The sequence below is a fragment of the Filobasidium floriforme genome (assembly GCF_021052385.1).
Source record: "Filobasidium floriforme strain CBS 6241 chromosome Unknown HD553scaffold_17, whole genome shotgun sequence".
Taxonomy (NCBI): Eukaryota; Fungi; Basidiomycota; class Tremellomycetes; order Filobasidiales; family Filobasidiaceae; genus Filobasidium; species Filobasidium floriforme.
The window spans coordinates 423166-441617 of NW_025763638.1; the positions used below are offsets into that span (position 1 = coordinate 423166).

Genomic DNA, 18452 nt, shown 5'->3' on the forward strand with positions numbered 1-18452 from the left:
GTGTGTGTGTTTTGTATGCGGGAAGCGTGAAATGACGCACCCTCACACCTCCCTCTCTCTCTTGCTATGGGCGCGTGGGTGGTGATATTTGCTTCCGCGCCCCCCTCGCTACCCTTGGAACAGAGGTCGATCACTTTGAGGATGCGTGATTTCATCAAACGATCCTCTTCAAACCGCCGTCGTCGTGGTCATCAACGTTGTTATCACTCACCCAGCTCTCATCTATTCATCTCTCCATCGACCTTGTCCCTCGATGGCCACGCTCAAGGGAGCCATCCCGCTACCCAAGAGTAAAAACGCCGATTACCACACCTTGCCAGACGAACGCACACCTACGGATCATCAGCACACGCTCGACCTCGCCAGCTCCATCTCGACAGCAAGATCTCACGACCAAGGTGAAAGTGTGGATGAAGAAGAGGATGAAGGCCATGGTGTTGTTCGAGTGGGTGTAAACAAGGGAAAAGGACGAGCTAGGGAGGATGACGATCTCGATACTTTCGATGCATCATCACAACACGAGCTTGCAAACCTACAACAACAACCTGCTCGTCTACCCGGATCACGTGCGAATGCGAACAATTCGAGCGTAGATGGGGACATCTCTGTCAATACAGGTCCGAGGGACATGTACCTCAGTCCTCATACGGCCGAGATGAACCGGGGCGTATCTCCTCCTTCGACTTCTTCCTCTTCGACACCTACGAACAACACCTCTACCTCTACCTCGAACCACGCACATCCTCACGGCCAAGCCCACTCTCGACATAAGAGCAAGAATGGTCGCGAAAAGGATCCTCGTTGGGACCTCGATACGATGGAGACTCCCAACCCGGGTCGATCCCGTTCCCCGTTAGCGGACGAGTACACCGAACCCCACTGGAACTCTCGAACCGGGGCTCATAGCTCGTCAGGGCAAGGTTATAACAACGATAGGGATGCACGTGGACAGAGGGGAATGGAGGTTTCGGAGAGTGCGGGTAGTTTTGCCGGGATCGGATCGGGAGATTATCCGTCCCAGAGTGAAGAGGTAGAGGAGGAGAGGAGGATCCAGGATGTGAGTCAAGGGTCGTCGTCTGCTTCGTCGGCAGTATCGGGAGAGCTAATTCAATTTTGTCTTTCTTCTACCGCTGTTCCTTGTCCTCTTCAATCTCACCATCGACCTTACGATCTCTATTCACCTCGTCCCACCTCAGAATCTAGCCTCGCTCGCGGCCAAGGAAGCCGCCCGTCGCCGAGCCGCCCGATCATCCAAAGCGTTCGTCACCCGCCCAACCGGTGGGTTCGCCTATACTCCATACGAAGCGGATCCCCCAGGTATGGGCGTCTCCACGTCCACCTCGTCCGGGTTTGCGAGACGAGCTTCGGGGTGGTTTGGCGGGTTGGGAGCCAGCGTGCCTGGGTTTGGCAGGTTGGGAGGTGTTCAGGAGGAGCAGGATGGTGTGAGGAGGGGAACCAGGCTGCCTCATTCGGATGTGAGTCTGCTCGTCATCTGAACAAGCAAAACGTGAAAATCTCGATAGCTGACGAATTCTTCCCGCCTTGCTGTTTTCCCTTCCACAGTCCCACTCGACCTCCGCATACGGCGAACCGATCCCTCAATCACCCATACCTTCCCCGATCCCGGGTCCATCCTCCATCAGCCGGGGTCCTTCCCCGATCCCACGTCCACCGTCGACAAATCCCTTCGAATCCGACCTCGACTCGGTGCTGGAGACAAACTCGGCGCGTGCCAGTCCGACTCGGTCGCAACAACCGGGAATTGACCTCGAACCACGAGCCAGGGGGAACGCAGAGGCTGGACCGTCACGCTCAAATATCACTACATCGTCGTCATCCCGCTCGAACATCGTACAAAAGCCTCGACCGGACGCCCAGCTGGAACGCATCGTATCGTCCGCTTCGACTTTGACGAACGACGGGTACGTACGGATGGAAGAACCCGGTTGGAAAGGACCCACATGGCGTGGAGGAGCTGGAGCCGACAGTCCTACCACACCTACCACGCTCGAGCTCGATCAGGCGCGGTACGGATACCCATCGAGGATGCAAGAATCGTCCCCGGTCTTTTCCCGTATCGGGCCCGTCCCTCAGCCTAGGTCGAGGATGCCGATGCAAGGTGGCGCGGCGAGGGACGTCAGGCGGGACAAGTGGTGGTACGCTCTGTGTTCTTGGGGCAGCGAGTTGGACGATGGAGAGGATGGGCAGGGAGGGAGGACGAACCCGTTCGAGTAGCCGCGGGGCGATTGAAGGCGGGAAGCGAAGGGTGAGAAGAACGGAGTTGTATGGCATCTACGGCTCGTCCCATATTCATATACCTCATGCAGTCAAAGCAAGGGTGGACCTTTGCAATTGGGCAACCCGTAATGAAGAAGAAAGAGTGTGACAGCGTGCAAAGGCGGACTTGCGATTTTATGCTCTAGCCCGTTAACGCTGGAGCGTTCCCGATCTGTCGGTACAGCAGCCCCGATTCGACGCCGTCCTGTTCTAAGCTTGCCCATCCGTCTGAGCGTGACCGTATCTGAATTTGGACAGGATGTTGTCGTTGTTTGTTTGATGACGTTCTTCTTCGGCCAAATCCGACGACGTGCCACACGAGGTCACATTCCAAGAACAGGAGGGGCATGACAGAGTAGTATACTTATTAACCTTCGATTGATCGCTTGTACAATCTTACATCCCGCTAATCCTCAGGCCGATAACATCGATCACTAGCGGCCCATCATGTTTTCCCTGCCACCCCTCGACCCGGAGACCGAAGTCCGACCTCACTTTCCGGCCTTGGCCAAATACCCCGACTTTGTGTTCGCGGACAATGCCGGTGGCTCTCAGATTCTGCAATCCTCGTTGGACCTCATCTCAGACTATCTCGTCAGCTCGAACGTTCAACTCGGTGGTGGATATCCGCATTCAGCTGATGCGGGGAAAAGGGTAGCTGATGCCAAGCGGGCGACGGCGATCTTGACCAACGTCGAGGGTGGGGATGGACAGGTAGTGCTGGGGAGCTCGACGACGCAGTTGGCCACGAATTTGGCTCAGGCTTGCGGGCTCAAGGGAAAGATGGAAGGATTGTTCGAGCTGGGAGACGAGATCGTAGTCACTGCTGCTGATCATGAAGGTCAGTCGATGTGTCTCTGAACGGAATGAGAATCAAGCTGAATACTCCGTCTCGCCCGCAGCCAACGTCGGTCCCTGGGTCCGCCTGGCAAAACAACTCAACCTGACCATCCGGTACTGGCTGCCTACCCCGATCGATCCGAACAATCCTTTCAGCTTACACCTCGACCCCGCGCAGCTGCCCTCAATCGTCAACGGGCGGACCCGCCTTGTCGCCTTTACAGCCAAGAGCAACCTCCTCGGTCATGCTACCGATGTCGAGGAGGCTGTACGGATCGTCAAAGAAAGCACGGGCGGGAGGGGGATGACGGTCGTCGATTGCGTGGCGGATTGTCCGCATCAGACGATGGACATGAAGGCGTGGGAATGCGATGCCGTTATGTTCAGTCATTATAAGGTGAGTCAGGTTTGAACTGGAGATTGAGCGATTCGTTCTGTTCTAGTGCTGATTCAACCTGAATTACCTTGCATTGCAGCTCTTTGGTCCCCACTTGTCAGCTTTGGTCATCTCGCCTTCTTCCCCGATGTCATCCTTCCGCCTAGGTACCCTCGGGCATTACTTTCACCCTACGGACCCTAGTTACAAGCTCGCTCCCGGAGGCGCACCTTACGAGCTACAAGTCGGATGTTCTGCCATTCTCCCCTACTTGACCACGCTGGGCTCCGCTGGGGTGTCCGAGTCGGGAGCAAAGGCTCTGGGGGACAGGAAGCTAGTCGCGAGGGCTTATCTGAGGATAGGGACGTACGAAGAGAAATTATCCGAGGTGTTGTTGAGCTGGTTGACCGGGGAGGAAGGGAAAGCTAAGGGGGTCAAGGTCGTCGGACCGGAGACCAAGGAAGGGAGATCGCCGACGATTTCTTTCGTGGTCGTCGAAGAGGTTGGGAAGGGGCGGTATAGGAAGAGAATGAAGAGCGCGGATATCGTCAAGGTGTTTGATGATGAGCAAAGGGTCAGTTTAGTCAGTGATCGAACAGGTGCGAGTTGTACTGACATAAGGTGCCCACCGTTGCACCTAGATCGGAGTCAAGTACGGTCATTTCTATGCTCCCCGGATCTTGCCTTGCCTCCCGCTCGAGCAAGAATCGACAGCTCCTGAACAAGGATACGCAGCGGAGAAAGGGGATCCTTGGTTGCCCGAACCCGAAGGGGATGGGGTTGTCAGGATCTCGCTCGTGCATTACAATACGGTAGAAGAGGTCGAGAAAATCGTTAGCGTTCTGAAGCGGGTATTGTAGGTACGGGCGCATACAGCATCGATTTGATGGCGAGTATTGTGCGGCTTGACTGGCCCAGACTGCCAATATGGCGCTACGAAGATTGATCTTAATAGACTACGATAACCAAAAGCCAGGGTTTGAGGACATTGATCTGCATTTCCGAGCTCATTCGATTGCCGTCCTGGCCCTCAACCTAGGAAGCCCTGGGTATGTCCTGCACCTGTCAAGTCATTTGAGACAAATTCACCTACATCCCCTACATCCCTGAAGGGGGTGATCCCCATCTGGAGGACAAAGTTTGGAACAAAGAGGTCGTCACCATTGCATCGACACACGGTTTCACTCCCTATGTACAAGAGTGCTTTTATGAACTTGTCGCTTCGGCTCCGGCTTGATTGACCTTCATATACAATGCCACGGAACGAGCTTAGGGACCACAAATCGCTCAGCGTATAGGGGTTTGCGAGCCAGATATGCTGACTCAAACATCCATCGCTGAGCCGCACACGCCAGTCTCTTTATGCTATCTGGAATAGGTAAGGCGATATCTTGGTCGACCACCGGGATCTCCGATAAGGACGGGTCGAACTGACTAGGCGTCTTTTCTAAGTCATCGTATACTTTGATCGCGGCCGCAGAGAAGACGCCGGTCATGTCGACCGACACTGTACAGCGAGGTCCGCGTGAAGCCGGAACAGGTTGTTAGCCAATTACTCGGCTTGCCGTTCCGTCTGACCGTGGATGTACCTGGCACGGCCTGCACCTTCGTTTTTAAGTCCCCCTTTTCACGGACCTTCGATTCCGTGAGCATTCGATTATCTCGTTGAGATCCGAAAAGGGTTCTTGCATTTCCATCGAACAATCTGATGTGACGGATATCGTCGTGTTTTGATGCCATTCATCCCGGGACAAGACAATCGATCTTGGGTACTTTGACAGGAAAGACTCTATCAGTACAATCGTTCGCTATCATGATGATCGTAATTTGAATCACCAACCTTGAGCATCCGGAAGAAAGTTGCTAGCAGAGCAAAAGTGATTGCAAAATGTACACCCGCAAAACTAGAAGATCCGATCATTGGATATTACGCCTTCAACCTGCTCACTATGCTGCTTTCCAAAGGATATCTAAAAGAGTCCGTCACAGACAGATCGAAAAACCGATCGTTCAATCGCCATTAATGACCAACGTTTCCCGACATCTGCCGACAAACGCCATCTGATTCTGCAAAGCTGGTCACAAATCCACAAGCTGTGAGGTCTCGATTGTGTCCTCAACGGCATGATCCCTCACAAGGTACATTGTTACCAGAATCGCTCGCAATGCGCCACCAAAGACTTCGTCACTACAGGAGCCTTGAAGATATGACGGTGAATGCGTGAATATGGAATATATTACGACGCTAGCCGTCTCGCGCCTTGTCGCTGCACCGATCGCGATGAAGATCATGGCAATCGGCTCATCAGATCGCCAAAGCGCGGAGTTCAGCACGTGTTGCCAGACGCATCGTGAAGAGCAAAGGCAAGCTGAAACATCGGGTAGATTCTCGTGTAATGTCCGAGATTATCGCTCGTGGGCTGTGCTTCAGAAGGGTCTTCTACTCTTCGACAATAATGCCGACTACGAAAAAGGGCGACCTTCTTTTTCCTGTGAGACGAGTCGATACGCGGTGGCTTTTTGCGCGCCATTCCCGAACCGCAGGGCGACAGGGCCTGAAACGCGAGTAATGGGTGGATCTTTTCGGGCGAAAGGCATGTCCGAAGCTCGGTTGCGTCATGGCGTTGTTGATGATATTTGATCGGATCACACTCCGGGTGGATCCAGCGTCTGTTTCGGTAATCTTTGTGTGAAGGAAGTTTGATGGAATAGCAGAGGTCCGAGCGTGATTAAAAGAGGAAAGGACCCGAGATCGCCGGTTGCTGCGTTTCGGGCGAGGCGGGCGAGGCGAGGCGAGGCGGGGGCTGCAATCTCTTAGCACAGCTCTAAGGGAGATACCTTTGATGCATCGAATGGGTTCAAGTCGATCTCTCAATCTCACCAATCAGCCTTTTTTTTCCCTCAGCCACCTCATTGCACTTTGCATCATCTTCACCTTTGCTTTGCATATATATACCTCGCCACATCGACAGAGATCACCTCTTCCTCAGCCTGTTCGACTAGTCAGTAAAGCAACAGATGCCTTAACCTAGAAATCCCCTATCGAGAAGACTCTACGCTCGTTCGGCCAGCCGATCATCGCATTTATTTCACAACAATGGCTAGCCAATCGTCTCCTCCCCGACCACATGCCGATCGATACCCGCTGATCAAGTGAGAGAAGCACACAATCCTTTGTCTGCGTGTAGATCGAGTCTGACACTGTCTTTCATTCCGCGGCGACGATCTACTAGGAGAGAGGGCTCTCCTCCCGCCCGCGCTCGATCTAGCTCGGAGGCGTCCAAGTTAGATCGCCCAAGGCTTACCGGGCCCAACTCGCTGCAACTCCCTGCGGTGACCTTCATTCCTCCTACTATCAACGTCGTCCCTCCTACCCCTCATACCTCGTTCGACCCATACGCCTCCCTCTTCTCCCCGGAGAGCAATCGATTCGCTCACTGGCTCAACAAGGAGACTGCCAACGAGGAAGAACAAGCCGTCTCTTCGATCCTCTTCCCTGCACACCCGATCGACCCGGAGGTCGTCCAACGCTACGTTCCTTTGAAACACTGTTATACCGATCGAGACCGTCATCTCTGGCAGGAGGACTATACCAACTGGTGTATCAAAGCTCAACGATACTTTGACATCAACCACCCGAGGGTCGGGATCACCTTGCCGGCCCATCGAGCTTTCGCTTTCAACCAGAGGGGGGCTCTCGAGAGGTATATGCTCGAGGTCGATGCGTTCCCGCTTCACCCGGATTCTGAGCCGTTCTCGATGGCCATCTCCAACGGGCTGGCGATGAACCGGGACTTCGTCTGTTTCCGGTGCGGACAGCTGAAACACGGTCACATGGTCACTCACGGGGCCGAGTGCGAGCATACCTTGCCGTTCGAGCAGACGGTCTACTATTTCGCTTGGGAGTCGTTGAAGAAGAGTCACAGGGAGGCGCTTTTGACGCGCGTTCCCAGGGTCTGGCAAGACACCGCGAGGATGGAATGGGAGCGCGGGTCGAAAGAGATTGATCGGTTGGAGAAAGTCAACGACGACCAAGGGCGAGCTTGTCGGGAGTTGATGGACAAGGTGGAGATGCAGGATAAGCGATTGAAAGAGGTCGAAGAGGAGATGGAGAAGGTCAAGATGGACATGAAGTCGTTGAAGAGTAAAGTCAGGCATGCAAAGGCGGGGAAAGACTTGATGGACGATGGGGGCAAGGAGAACAAGGAGTCGCAATTATTGGGTCGATGGAGTCATCAGCGATCTAGTCACGAGCTGCTATCGACCGAGCGACCTAGGGTCAAGAGGACCCGGATTCGGTGACGAGCCGAGCCTGTTTTGCTTAAAATCGTCGTGAGTCCGAAACTGCTCCTCTCTCAAACCGTTCGCTCAGCTATCCCAGAGGAGACTGGCTGACCGGGTTTTATGTTCGATGGTCGTAGATCCGCATGATCTCCAACATGACTCTAGTCGCCTCTCTGCATCTCGTATACACACGCTCTTCTCATCACCTCAATATTATCGGTATCGTCGGTATCATCTCGTGCACAAATATGATGATTGGCTATGTCCATTGTATTATATAATTTAGCATGTTGCTCTCTACGCTTGTCCTCGGGTCTGGATCTATTTACCTATATGAATCATTTCAATTGAACGGCCATGGAAATGCAGATGGAATCAAGCGATAATACACTAGAAGTACAGCTTTTAGCCATCGCTCTTTACGAGGCGTTTCTATTATGAGACCGAGCAAAACGAACGAAGAAATATCGATGCTACCGGAAAGCGAGCGTATAGAGATACGGATCATACGAAAATGTTCATGGAGATACCGGATCTCAGATCCAGATGAGGGAGGGATCAGATCACTGGAGCAAGGCGATTCGTCGGGGCTTGAGGGTGTCGACGGGCGAGCATTCGCTACCGTTGATGGCGAAGCCCCGGAGACACGAGTTGGCTTGGCATTTACCAGCAATGCACTGAGACGGGAGAGAAGGGCAATCAGCTTTGCTTGTCGATGGGTGTCGAGGATCAGGATTTACCGAAACATCGTCGACTCCCTGAAGAGCGGTGCAATCGGTACCCTGACCGAGAGCGGCGCATCCACCACATGATTCAAGGTCGGTCTGTACCTGCACACATTCCCAAGCGGTCTTCCTACCGCTGTTGACGGGGCAGGCCAACCAGTCCTGAGGGCAAATCCTGGCGGAAGTCTGGTCTCGCTTCCTGGCCTGGTTGGTAGGGCAGACCTGGGTACTGGGGATACATGCACCGTTGCATCGGGTGAAGCCACTGTCACATCCAAAGTTGCATCCGGCGGGGCTGGTACCCGTGCACAAGGGGAAAGAGTTGGCAGGGTAGCTGCAGGTAGCGGGAGTGGCGGCGACCTAGACGTATGCAAGTGAAACTCTGAGTCTCGTGAAACAGACTCGTTTATCGTTTTCAAACATACCTGACCGGTCAAGGTGGCGACGGTGTTTTGAAGAAGGCCAGTGACGGTGTTGAGAATGGGGTTGTTGGTTTGGGAGAGACGGATCTGGGCCTGCAGTCGTGCTAGCGACTCGGGAGTCAGAACACCAGCTTCGGTACAGAGGCAGATATTCTATTCGAATCACGGGGTGATGGGTCAGTCGGAGCGTTGACAGATCGAGCGGTCTCAAGTCGGTACTCACGGGAACCACGGTGATTCCTAGTGTTACAACGGGTCCGACGGTGGCGCAGACCGTACCGGCTACGACTTGACGAGAGGCGAATTCGTGCAGGTTTCGCGGGCTCATCTCTACGCTGGGAGCTGATCGAGGTTGAACCGAGAGGGCGGCGACCGAAGAGACAGCAGCGAGAACGCTAGTAAAAAGGGTGGTGAAGCGCATATTGTGGAATGATCTGAGCTGGAGTGTCTGGCGCGAGATTGAGAGACCGAGGGGTGGAGTGTCCAAAGTATTATGGTCGAATTGAAAGAGGACTAGGTGTATACTGAGCGTATGAAACGAACGTCGATTTAGAGGAGGTTTGCTTTTCTGGGGATAGACAAGTGGCATGAATGAATCGAGAAGAGATTCCCTTGGCCTTTCCTCTCCTATATACTGTCCGGACCAGCACATTCATCGGACGGATCGGGATGGCGGGAAATTGGTGGACAGCACGAAGGCGCACCAAGCAATAATTCATTCGACGTGGTCAGGGGAAAGCGAGATCCCTTCATATCCACCTTCCCCTTTGGTCGCGATCGGACAGTCAGTGACGGACGTAGTCTGACGAGTAGATGTTCGTCTCTGTACAATCTGCCTCATCAAAATCGAGGGTGATGGTCCTCTCATTGGCTTCCATGGCGACCCTTGGTCCTGAGGGCTTCTTCAACATGAAACCCGAGGCTTTGGGCGAGTCAGGGGGTTGACGAGCGATGATGATGATCGACGATTGAGTGCCGCCTGCTCTCGCCGCCGGCCAGGCCCAGTGAGTGTCATCGGGTGGATACGGTCGGATTTCCCTGTGCCGTGATGAGTCGAAGAGATGCGATATTCCAGGGCCGAGATTCAAGATGACTCTTCGCCTTCTGGACAGCTCGTCGACCCGAGCGATGAGTGGGAATGTGGCGTCCCTCGGTTCCCATCTCGAGTGAGGGGGTTTCGGAATTCGGATCACGCGAAAGAGGCTTCAAACGCGTGACTCACCTAACGCGCGATGGACATTCCGGCACACACTCACGTGGTTGCACCTCCAGTCTCCCCTTCCCCCTCCAGCAGACAGTAGGCACCGTCGTACCGTAGTCAGTGAGTCACCCACCCCGTGAGTGAGCGAGCCGAGACAAACCTTGATCAATTGAATAATTTGGTGACTCCTTCGACCTTCTGCAGCGGGTGCCTTCTCACTAGCCAAGACCTATCACCCAGCCGGCGGGTGAGAGAAGGATCCCCTGATGCCCACCCACGCTGCGGGACATTGTGAAATGTGCGGTCGGAGCGAACAGGACATCCGTTCGGGACTGCCAGTTCGGTACTCCCGACCAACGAGATCAAGCGTCCGCCAAACGTCAACTCTTTAGCCATATTCTTGCTGGAGTATCCTCGCATACCTACCCTAAGACTTTGTCGACAAGTACATCACAAAGCAAAGCGCCAACGTAACCTAGGTAGATACGTGGTCTATGGCGTAATTCCCGGCTCACGGACAAACCCCAACTCCGAAGTCCGCTGCGTTTCGGCTCCCGAGGAAATTCGGACCTGGAAAGATGTTTCAGTTCCGCCGAGCGTGGCGTTCGTAGTAGAGCGATCGTCCGATCCGAATCCAAGCCACGGTTCCTCGCTGTCATGTCGTATCCTGTGCATGAGCTCGCTGCATAGATTTCTATATTTTATTCGTTAGGCCTCCATATAGCTACGTAGCGACAGAATGCCATCGAACAGGGAATACGTGTTCAATTAGCCTGCTGTTACCGCTCGGTCGACGATGTTCCGTATCGACACTTCTCTTCCTATCGCCGTCGGTATGACAAGGGACCAGCATGTCAGTGGCGTATCGATTCTGTTGTTGCCTTGGCAGACTTCAATCGACGTAGTCGCCCAGCGACAGCGCAATCGATGCCGAGATAGGTCTGGTCGAGCTAGGAAATGTATAGTATGTGTGGACCATCGCAGTAGCAGTAGGTCGGTCAGCGGAGAGCCTTGCGGTAGGCATGTCCGCGCAGTCATACAGGTCGAGACCTCGTATTCATCGTTGATCAAGTGTAGAATCGTAGTTAAAGAGCAGAGACCATAACTCGGGGGCTTGTCTGAACAGTCGGAGGACTTCTCCGGTATGTGGCGCGATGTGCTTCTCAAAATAATGCCTTACCTGTCATTGTTAATCGATAACCGGCGGAAGTCGGGCTGCCTCCTTCCTGAACAGACGGGCCACGGATGAATGCGAGGAAAGGTGGCAATCATACTTGGAAATTGTGCTGAGATGTCGTCTGCATGGTTGATATGGACATCGTACGCATCGTCGCCTGCCGTCCTATCGATCCGCTTGAAACGAGGCTTGAATGACGACTCAGTATATGACAGCTTGGGAATCGACGCTAGAAGCCTTCCAACTTTCCTAACGCTTTGCTCGGATAGCTGGGTACATAGAGCCCGTTTTACAACGCTTAAATCCTTGTAGATTCTCAGTTTATATCGTGGTAGCCCTTTATTACACAAGACTCTGCGGTCACACTCGCGAACGTATCATATCGCAAGAGGTCTGAATGTCGTCAGGACGGCGTGGCTCCATACTTTATCGATGTCTTACATGTTTGCGGGTCTGCGTCGGACCGGGAGGCTGATGAGATTCCCAACCCTGATACAGCCTCAAACAGCTGAAATATTGCACCTGTATGTCGGCGTACGAGACCTATCGATGAGAATGACTGCCCGTGAGTCACGTTTCAAGAAGTGGCCACTCCATTCTGGCTGTGCTGGTGGTCGGAAGCAATTTCGATTCCGGCGGCCGATGACGCCGAGCAGCAGCAGCTTCAACACCTTGTTGATGAGTATCATGATCGATCTCTTTGACATCCTCTATACGACACCGGTGGCTCGAGGTACAAGTAGCATCGACTGTACGCCATCATCATGTCAGAATCAGCTTTCCTTCAACCGAGAAGAGCAACGCAACCGGTCCAGGATCCAGGTCCTTCGTCCGGAACACCACCGCAGCTCATCGACCTATCTGCACCGACTTCGGACAAGGCCGATCAACCCATCGAGACCAAGCAGCATATCGAGCCACTCATCCCTACACCCGTGGAACAGACCAAGGCTCCATCTCCCATACCGGAGATGGGGGCAGGTGTCTGGAAGTTGAAGGACATCGGATTATGGCCGGACGTTCGAGCGGGGGGGATGTTCAGGCGTAATGTTCGCGTGTTGATTCAGGTGAGACCTGCGCAGCAATCAATGATCAGATCTGAAATATACGATTCACCAGCTCACTTGATGGTGAAATCTATTTCATCATAGAACGCAAACGGACCTTGCAGCTTGCTTGCCCTAGCAAACTGTCTCCTACTCCGAGGCTCAATACATATCCCTACCAAAAACACCTCGATCACCTACGATCAACTATCGCTCCTCATCGCCGATTTCCTCGTCACACGGCCCAACGACAACTCGGTTCTCACCCTCGAATCCGCCTTGTCCATCTTACCTACCATGACCCAGGGGCTCGATGTCGACGTCGCCTTTGACGGGATCAACAACTTTAAAGGCATCTCCGCCCGGGATAGCGGGGAACTATCGGTCTTCAACTTTGCTGGGGTCGATCTCGTACACGGCTGGTTAGCCGATCAGGGCATGAAGGAGGAATACGAGGCGTTACAACGAGCGGGGTCGTACGAAGGCGCTCAGGAGAGGATCGTGGCTGGCTTGGAGGCCGAGACGAGAGCTGTGGGGATCAGTGAAGGAAATGAACCGAACGTCTCGGAAGAGGATCAGCAGGCGATTAGCGATTGTGAGTACTGTCCAATACCGTTTGGGTTTCATATGCTCATGAGTCTCTATGTCGCCACTCATGGTAGCGCAACATTTGCAGGCTTTCTTGCAGAACAGCTCGTCACAGCTAACTTATCCGGGGCTGTTCGCGCTATCTGCTTTGGAACCAGGATCTGTCGTCGCCGTGAGTCACCTGCCTAATCGACAACAGTGTTCATCTTCTGACAGATCTTGACCTTCGCTATAGTTCTTCCGCAATTCCCACCTCTCAGTCTTGTACCGGCGATACGACCCTCAGCCTGATTCGGGCGAACCGGCAGACGCACCCGTCCTCTTTCAACTCGTCACCGATTCGGCCTTCCGCAAAGAGCCCGAGATCACCTGGGAAAGCATCGTCGACGTCGATAACAGCGGTTCAGGCTTTTACAGCAGCGAATTCCGACCCGCCGGTGCGGCCGGGGGAGATTTCGCCGGGCTGGACGCGGAGCACGCTTTGATCAACGCTAGAGGGCAAGATCGGATAGTAGATGACAGTGCGGACAGACAGTTGGCGGCGGCGCTTCAGGACGAGGAAGATGGCAACGCGGCCAGACAACATGACCAAGACGAACGCAGGCGGCAGGTCAGGATGAATCCCGCTGCAGAGCGTCGAGCCAGACCGGACGAAGGGAAGAAGAAGGAAAAGAAGGACAAGAAGGATTGTGTTATCATGTAGATGGGATCGCTACTGCAGTCCGAAGCTAGACAAAGCATTGTGTGATATCGTTGAGGTCACTCGTTGTACTATAGTACTACGCCAAAGATGACGGTTCGCGTAAATGACATGCATAATGACCGAAGAGTGTATGATTTGGTTCTGATCGTATATAGCGATTTGGTCTCACAATCTCGTAAAGGGTTCGTAATGTGGAAAATGCAAGTACGAGAGAGTTCGTTTTTGAAGGCGATATCACCACTCGTCGTCGTCCGAGATGATAATCGGGGAGGGTGGCCTGGCGTTCAGCTTCGTGGGTCCGTTTCGGCCGGGGTTGACACCTGTGCAGCCGTTTGATCCGCATCGTCCGTAGTCTCGATGCCAATTCTGTCCACAGTGGTCGCACTGCCAAAATCGAATGTCTTGAGGTTGACTGCCAAGGGTTTGGCCGATTTGATGAAGCCGTAGTCTGGCTTTTTCTCCTTCGACGAGACTCTTGGCGGAGAACGTCGGAGTTGGACCGGCCGCGTTTTTGGGAGGGGGTTTTGCCAAGGTAGCAAAGGTACCGGGCGATGAGCTAGGGATAGGAGCGATCGTCCTCTTACTGGTCGTAGCAGCTGAAGATTCGGTCTTGAACTCCGGATCAGGCGAACGCTCCGGATGATCGACTTCTCTCGCCTACGATACTCGACAGGTGTCATATCAACGCCAGCATCCCTAGGTTTACCGGAGACTGATATATGTGCTTACCGCTATCAAACCACAAGGCCCTGGATCCTCAAAACCAGTTTCGACAGGCTCATCTTTGACATCGCCCTTCATCGCTTCACGTTCCTCGACGCTCATATTGCCAAACATGGTCAGCACAGCGTCGGGTCCGAATTCTGCTTCCTCCGTATCATCGAGTTCGTCCAGTTCGTCCGAGTCCTCCAGCTCGTCAACGTCTTCCGAAGCGTCGTCCTCGATCTTACTGGGCCCTGCTTGAACCCCTTGTGCTTGAGGCGACGGCTGTGGTTGATTCAACGCTTTGATCCTCCTTTCCGCCGCTTCGGCACGCATCTCAGCAGCACTGCATGCGGTTTGCCCAATCTTAGCCTCGCAATATGTCCAGGCGGAATAACGCAGACTCTCACCTTTTCGTCCTGGCGCTGCAAAAGACGAACAACACAATCAATATGCGTACTTTCGCCTCAAATGGAAGATATCACATACCGTTTGCCGACAGACGTGCCTTCCAGAATCTCTCTTTCTACGTCTTCCAAGTTAGCCACAGCTGCACGTTTGGCTGCCGCCAAGCTGCCCCCGTCCATCAATTGGATTTGCCTTGCTGACGATGCCACCTTCGCTCGTATCGTTTTGATGTCGGGAAGATCCTCGCCGTCCAGCCCATCAAGCCTGTTTCCGCCCGCCTTGTCTTCGAAAGCTTTCTTGTTCGGCCTAAAAAGCAATCAACATAACGTCAGTAACGATCTTGAGCTTTTCGTAATACTGGATGTGATTCTTACCTGGATGATTTCCTTTTCTTGGCCGTCTGGGCACCGGAGCTCGTAGATGCCACTCCATTGATCAGAGCTTGTCCACGACGTCTCTTTCCACCGCCGTACCCTCTAGAAGCCTTGCTCGGCGCCGAACGTTTGTTCGCCCCTCCGCATACTAGCTCTGGAACTTGGCCATCCGCACGCTCGGCTGAGGAGATGGGAACAGAGTCCCCCAAACGACGACCTTCGCTGTAGAATCCTGTAGGATACTCGGAATGAGCGATCAAGAACCGCAGCCTGTGGCTATCTCGATACTAACCGTCTCCGAAGTATCCATCCCGTTGCAAGTGGTAAACTTCTCCCTGAAGTCGACTCCAGAGGGCCTACACATCGAGACCAACTTGTCAGCGAGCGGATTGACAAGTCACGCGGCTATCTGCATGTAGCTTACTTGAAAATCCGGTCCGTGATTCATCTTTACGATGCAGGAGTTAGATAAGTGGCGAGTTGTCTGGAGGACGAAGAAGGCTGTGTACTCACCTGATGGCAGTGGGCCAGCTCATGCGTCATGGTGCGCTCCAGGTATGACATCGGTAAGAACGAGTTGTCCGGCCTTCGAAGAACGATCTCAACGACTTCTCCGGCATTCCAATTCCTGCCCGCAAACACTTTGTTGAAGGGGTACTATCGCAAGATCTTGAATAAGCTCAGAGGATCTCGTTACAACCAACTTGAGCGAACTCACCTCTTCAAACGAATTGACCTTGATTCCATGACGTTGCATCAAAGGCCTGACTTGAGCAGCCAGGGCTTTCATCATGCGTAAAGCTTGCTATAGACGGCGAACAGCGGCCTTCCTTGATCAACCCAAGTCCGCTATACGGAACCGAGATACTCCCGAGTCATACCTCCGCATTCGGCTTTCTCTCTAACACGCTCGTGAAAAGGATATGTCTGTCAAGGAATTTGAGTGGATGTTAACCAGTCCTAGCGGAAAGGCAAGTTGATCGAGACGGCCCTCACGGGTTAGGGTCGACCTCCCGAGCGTTGATCTTTCGTCCGATCGCCCCCAGATTTGGCATCTTGTAAGCTGAACTTCTCCGAAACGTGGTCTTGCTATTTGGAAGCCGAAAGTGATCGTAGTAGATGCTTAGACAGAAATCGATGATGCTCGATGACGATTGACATTGCACGATGAGGTGAGTACTGTATGACGAAACCTCCTTCTTCGATCGAGCCCAAAAAGTAAACAACACCTTAGAAAGCGCGTCGCTTCAAGGTGACTCGTAGGCGAAAAGATGATCGATTTCGATTTACAGTATCTATACACGGTATAGACTGCTTGAAAGACATATACGACAACCAGGTCTCGCTGGAAGGAGAACCAAAACTAAACTAAAGCCCAAAACAGATGTAAAAGTGGATTGACAAAAGACCCGGTGTGAAAAGACAGTGATGGGTGAAACGTGGAGAACGGCCGAGATCCAAACTTGTAACCGATCTTGGCGAGCCTGCCAGAATCGGTTGTCGAGGTGAATCCGGACGTTTCGTCACGAGTCCCGGTAAGAAGAAGAGAAGAAGTGGTCGATACAGATTATGACGTCCAGTTGTAGTGGTGGTGGAAAGTTATGAGGTATAGGTGACGAAGTCCGGGTCGTCCGCTGTGATCCGAATGAAAGAAGGCGAGAAAGATTGACTTGTCGAGAGTCTCAGGGTGATCAAAATCTCAGGGTCTAAGCGGCCATCACGACCAGCCTGCCGAGGTTGACAATGACGTTGCTGAGCATCTCCAAGTTTCCATCCGACCCGGCATCCTGCTCCGAGCCAGACCCAGTACCGGTAGATGACGCCGCATCAGCCGAAGCAGTAGCGGTTCCAGTCTGGGTAGACATGAGAGCGGCGAGAAGAGACTGGCTGTTGGTAGCGGCGACGCTGGTGGCGCCGGTGCTTGCAGACGACGAAGCCGAGCTGGAGCTCGAGGCGACGGACGAGGAAGACGAGCTCGAGCTCGAAGACGGGACCACTGAAGAGCTGCTAGGGGCAACCGACGAGCTAGGGGCCGGGGTCGAGGAAGTAGTCGGGGGAGCCGCTGAAGTGGTAGGAGGCTGCGTGGACAAGCGAGTCAGCATCGATGCAACGGGATTGACGATTCAAGAAAAAGACTTACAGTCCAGGTCGTTGTAGGGGGAGGAGGGGGAGGAGGCGTGCTGCTGGTTGAAGGCTCAGGGGTCCACGAGGTAGTAGGAGCGACCCAAGTGGAAGTAGGCGCTTGCTGTGAGACAGAAAAAAACTGTTGAATCAGTTCCGGCATTCATATATACTCAACAACGAAGGAATGTCGCGCTTACCCAAGTGGTCGTAGGCGCAGGAGGAGGGGGAGGAGGAGGTGCAGGAGCACCACTACCGTAGTCCCAATCGCCGGAAATGACACCGGTGCCGAGGTCCTACCAAGCGCAAGCAATAGCGGGGTCGTCAGCGATTGGAGCAGAAACTATTGAAGTCTTGACGACTCACAGCAAAGTGCTGAAACAGACTAGGACTCAAATCGAGCCCTCCATAAGGGCAGCTCGGACAAGCATCCTGGATGACCGCCTGGGCCGTTTTGCCTCCGTACGAAATGGTAATCGTCTTTCCACATTCCGGCGAAGGGTAACCTCCTCCAAACTGAGCGCTATTGAGCGCGACGGTCCAAGCGCTGTTCTGATTCAGGTTCCCACAGGCTCCGAGTCCGACCGAGGTATCGTAGTAGGTCATACGGACCCCAGAGTAACGTTTCTCATTCTGGTGAGCTACGGGGACGGGGAGCGCCAAGGCGGTGGAGGCGAGGGAGAGGAGGGTGATGAAGGTGGTAGCGAATGACATCATGTTGTGTGTGGGGGTTGTCGAATGTTGACGAGTCGGTTGTAAATGACGGTGATTGTGTAATAGCGAGTGTGAGTCGGAGCAGATTGAGAACGGATCAAAGGGAAAGCCGGTCCAGGTTATGGAAGTGATCGAGGTGGTAGTTTGTTGGAGTCAGCGAATGTTGCTTGTTGTGCGTCTAGCACGGTTGCAATGTCGAGGTAGTAGGAAACAGGAATATGGGGACGAGCAGGACGAGATTGAACAGAACGGTTTGATTGTCAGTTGAGGTCAGAAGCTCAGAAGTCGTCGATATGGAGAAGATAGTACTCACGATCTTTTCCTCTGGTTCGATGACTTACGGTTCGAGCTCACAAAAAGGAGCAGACTTTGATCGCTTGCGTGGGAAAGGAAGGTCGAGACAAAGGGAGCGTGATTGATGACGATATCGATTGATCGATTGATGAACTTGAAACGTTTCGACCCCTTGATCGCTGGTCGAGGTAGATATGGAT

General features: G+C 53.5%; 7 protein-coding genes across 7 annotated transcripts; 4 read left to right on the forward strand and 3 right to left on the reverse strand.

The window, feature by feature from the left end:
- Nucleotides 1–130: 130 nt before the first annotated feature.
- Nucleotides 131–2392, forward strand: HD553DRAFT_315087 (uncharacterized protein). The gene is made up of 3 exons (XM_046180440.1): nucleotides 131–1057; nucleotides 1197–1475; nucleotides 1564–2392. Exons 1-3 carry the CDS (start codon nucleotides 254–256, stop codon nucleotides 2233–2235), a joined length of 1755 nt encoding a protein of 584 aa, XP_046034963.1. The 5' UTR covers nucleotides 131–253; the 3' UTR covers nucleotides 2236–2392.
- Nucleotides 2393–2670: 278 nt separating this feature from the next.
- HD553DRAFT_298441 (PLP-dependent transferase) lies at nucleotides 2671–4751 on the forward strand. Its single transcript, XM_046178582.1, has 4 exons — nucleotides 2671–3118; nucleotides 3180–3514; nucleotides 3594–4067; nucleotides 4135–4751. The coding sequence occupies exons 1-4, from the start codon at nucleotides 2725–2727 to the stop codon at nucleotides 4351–4353; spliced, it is 1422 nt and encodes a 473-aa protein (XP_046034964.1). The 5' UTR covers nucleotides 2671–2724; the 3' UTR covers nucleotides 4354–4751.
- Nucleotides 4752–6590: 1839 nt separating this feature from the next.
- HD553DRAFT_358960 (uncharacterized protein) lies at nucleotides 6591–7886 on the forward strand (the record flags this gene model as incomplete). The annotated part of the gene is made up of 2 exons (XM_046183926.1): nucleotides 6591–6646; nucleotides 6727–7886. The coding sequence occupies 2 exons, from the start codon at nucleotides 6591–6593 to the stop codon at nucleotides 7793–7795; spliced, it is 1125 nt and encodes a 374-aa protein (XP_046034965.1). The 3' UTR covers nucleotides 7796–7886.
- Nucleotides 7887–8017: 131 nt separating this feature from the next.
- HD553DRAFT_315091 (uncharacterized protein) lies at nucleotides 8018–9808 on the reverse strand. The gene is made up of 4 exons (XM_046180441.1): nucleotides 9148–9808; nucleotides 8928–9077; nucleotides 8518–8862; nucleotides 8018–8454 (listed from the first exon to the last, which is right to left on the reverse strand). The coding sequence occupies exons 1-4, from the start codon at nucleotides 9574–9576 to the stop codon at nucleotides 8341–8343; spliced, it is 1038 nt and encodes a 345-aa protein (XP_046034966.1). The 5' UTR covers nucleotides 9577–9808; the 3' UTR covers nucleotides 8018–8340.
- A 2465-nt stretch (nucleotides 9809–12273) lies between these two features.
- On the forward strand, nucleotides 12274–13639 carry HD553DRAFT_274626 (DUF544-domain-containing protein; the record flags this gene model as incomplete). The annotated part of the gene is made up of 4 exons (XM_046177872.1): nucleotides 12274–12369; nucleotides 12454–12943; nucleotides 13011–13108; nucleotides 13172–13639. The coding sequence occupies 4 exons, from the start codon at nucleotides 12274–12276 to the stop codon at nucleotides 13637–13639; spliced, it is 1152 nt and encodes a 383-aa protein (XP_046034967.1).
- A 136-nt stretch (nucleotides 13640–13775) lies between these two features.
- HD553DRAFT_76448 (WLM domain-containing protein) lies at nucleotides 13776–16267 on the reverse strand. Its single transcript, XM_046184476.1, has 11 exons — nucleotides 16120–16267; nucleotides 16005–16050; nucleotides 15842–15928; nucleotides 15637–15780; nucleotides 15548–15571; nucleotides 15416–15479; nucleotides 15124–15355; nucleotides 14831–15055; nucleotides 14752–14766; nucleotides 14369–14687; nucleotides 13776–14296 (listed from the first exon to the last, which is right to left on the reverse strand). Exons 1-11 carry the CDS (start codon nucleotides 16176–16178, stop codon nucleotides 13874–13876), a joined length of 1638 nt encoding a protein of 545 aa, XP_046034968.1. The 5' UTR covers nucleotides 16179–16267; the 3' UTR covers nucleotides 13776–13873.
- A 395-nt stretch (nucleotides 16268–16662) lies between these two features.
- Nucleotides 16663–18101, reverse strand: HD553DRAFT_76553 (RlpA-like double-psi beta-barrel-protein domain-containing protein-containing protein). Its single transcript, XM_046184477.1, has 4 exons — nucleotides 17611–18101; nucleotides 17445–17540; nucleotides 17264–17368; nucleotides 16663–17201 (listed from the first exon to the last, which is right to left on the reverse strand). The coding sequence occupies exons 1-4, from the start codon at nucleotides 17959–17961 to the stop codon at nucleotides 16830–16832; spliced, it is 924 nt and encodes a 307-aa protein (XP_046034969.1). The 5' UTR covers nucleotides 17962–18101; the 3' UTR covers nucleotides 16663–16829.
- Nucleotides 18102–18452: the final 351 nt, after the last annotated feature.

What these genes read in the sequence shown, in the direction of transcription:
- HD553DRAFT_76553 (XM_046184477.1), bottom strand. Translation starts at nt 17,961, where the DNA reads ATGATGTCATTCGCTACCACCTTCATCACCCTCCTCTCCCTCGCCTCC. An exon ending in GTCTGTTTCAGCACTTTGCT is followed by an intron (nt 17,541 to 17,610) that starts GTGAGTCGTCAA and finishes TGCGCTTGGTAG; the next exon opens with GACCTCGGCACCGGTGTCAT. An exon ending in CTGCGCCTACGACCACTTGG is followed by an intron (nt 17,369 to 17,444) that starts GTAAGCGCGACA and finishes TCTGTCTCACAG; the next exon opens with CAAGCGCCTACTTCCACTTG.
- HD553DRAFT_315091 (XM_046180441.1), bottom strand. Translation starts at nt 9,576, where the DNA reads ATGTGCTGGTCCGGACAGTATATAGGAGAGGAAAGGCCAAGGGAATCT. An exon ending in TCGCCACCTTGACCGGTCAG is followed by an intron (nt 8,863 to 8,927) that starts GTATGTTTGAAA and finishes GCATACGTCTAG; the next exon opens with GTCGCCGCCACTCCCGCTAC. An exon ending in AGGGAGTCGACGATGTTTCG is followed by an intron (nt 8,455 to 8,517) that starts GTAAATCCTGAT and finishes CTCCCGTCTCAG; the next exon opens with TGCATTGCTGGTAAATGCCA.
- HD553DRAFT_315087 (XM_046180440.1), top strand. Translation starts at nt 254, where the DNA reads ATGGCCACGCTCAAGGGAGCCATCCCGCTACCCAAGAGTAAAAACGCC. An exon ending in AGGAGAGGAGGATCCAGGAT is followed by an intron (nt 1,058 to 1,196) that starts GTGAGTCAAGGG and finishes GTCCCACCTCAG; the next exon opens with AATCTAGCCTCGCTCGCGGC. An exon ending in CCAGGCTGCCTCATTCGGAT is followed by an intron (nt 1,476 to 1,563) that starts GTGAGTCTGCTC and finishes TCCCTTCCACAG; the next exon opens with TCCCACTCGACCTCCGCATA.
- HD553DRAFT_76448 (XM_046184476.1), bottom strand. Translation starts at nt 16,178, where the DNA reads ATGCCAAATCTGGGGGCGATCGGACGAAAGATCAACGCTCGGGAGGTC. An exon ending in AGGTCAATTCGTTTGAAGAG is followed by an intron (nt 15,781 to 15,841) that starts GTGAGTTCGCTC and finishes ATCTTGCGATAG; the next exon opens with TACCCCTTCAACAAAGTGTT. An exon ending in GGCCTTGTGGTTTGATAGCG is followed by an intron (nt 14,297 to 14,368) that starts GTAAGCACATAT and finishes CGAGTATCGTAG; the next exon opens with GCGAGAGAAGTCGATCATCC.
- HD553DRAFT_298441 (XM_046178582.1), top strand. Translation starts at nt 2,725, where the DNA reads ATGTTTTCCCTGCCACCCCTCGACCCGGAGACCGAAGTCCGACCTCAC. An exon ending in CACTGCTGCTGATCATGAAG is followed by an intron (nt 3,119 to 3,179) that starts GTCAGTCGATGT and finishes TCTCGCCCGCAG; the next exon opens with CCAACGTCGGTCCCTGGGTC. An exon ending in TGTTTGATGATGAGCAAAGG is followed by an intron (nt 4,068 to 4,134) that starts GTCAGTTTAGTC and finishes CGTTGCACCTAG; the next exon opens with ATCGGAGTCAAGTACGGTCA.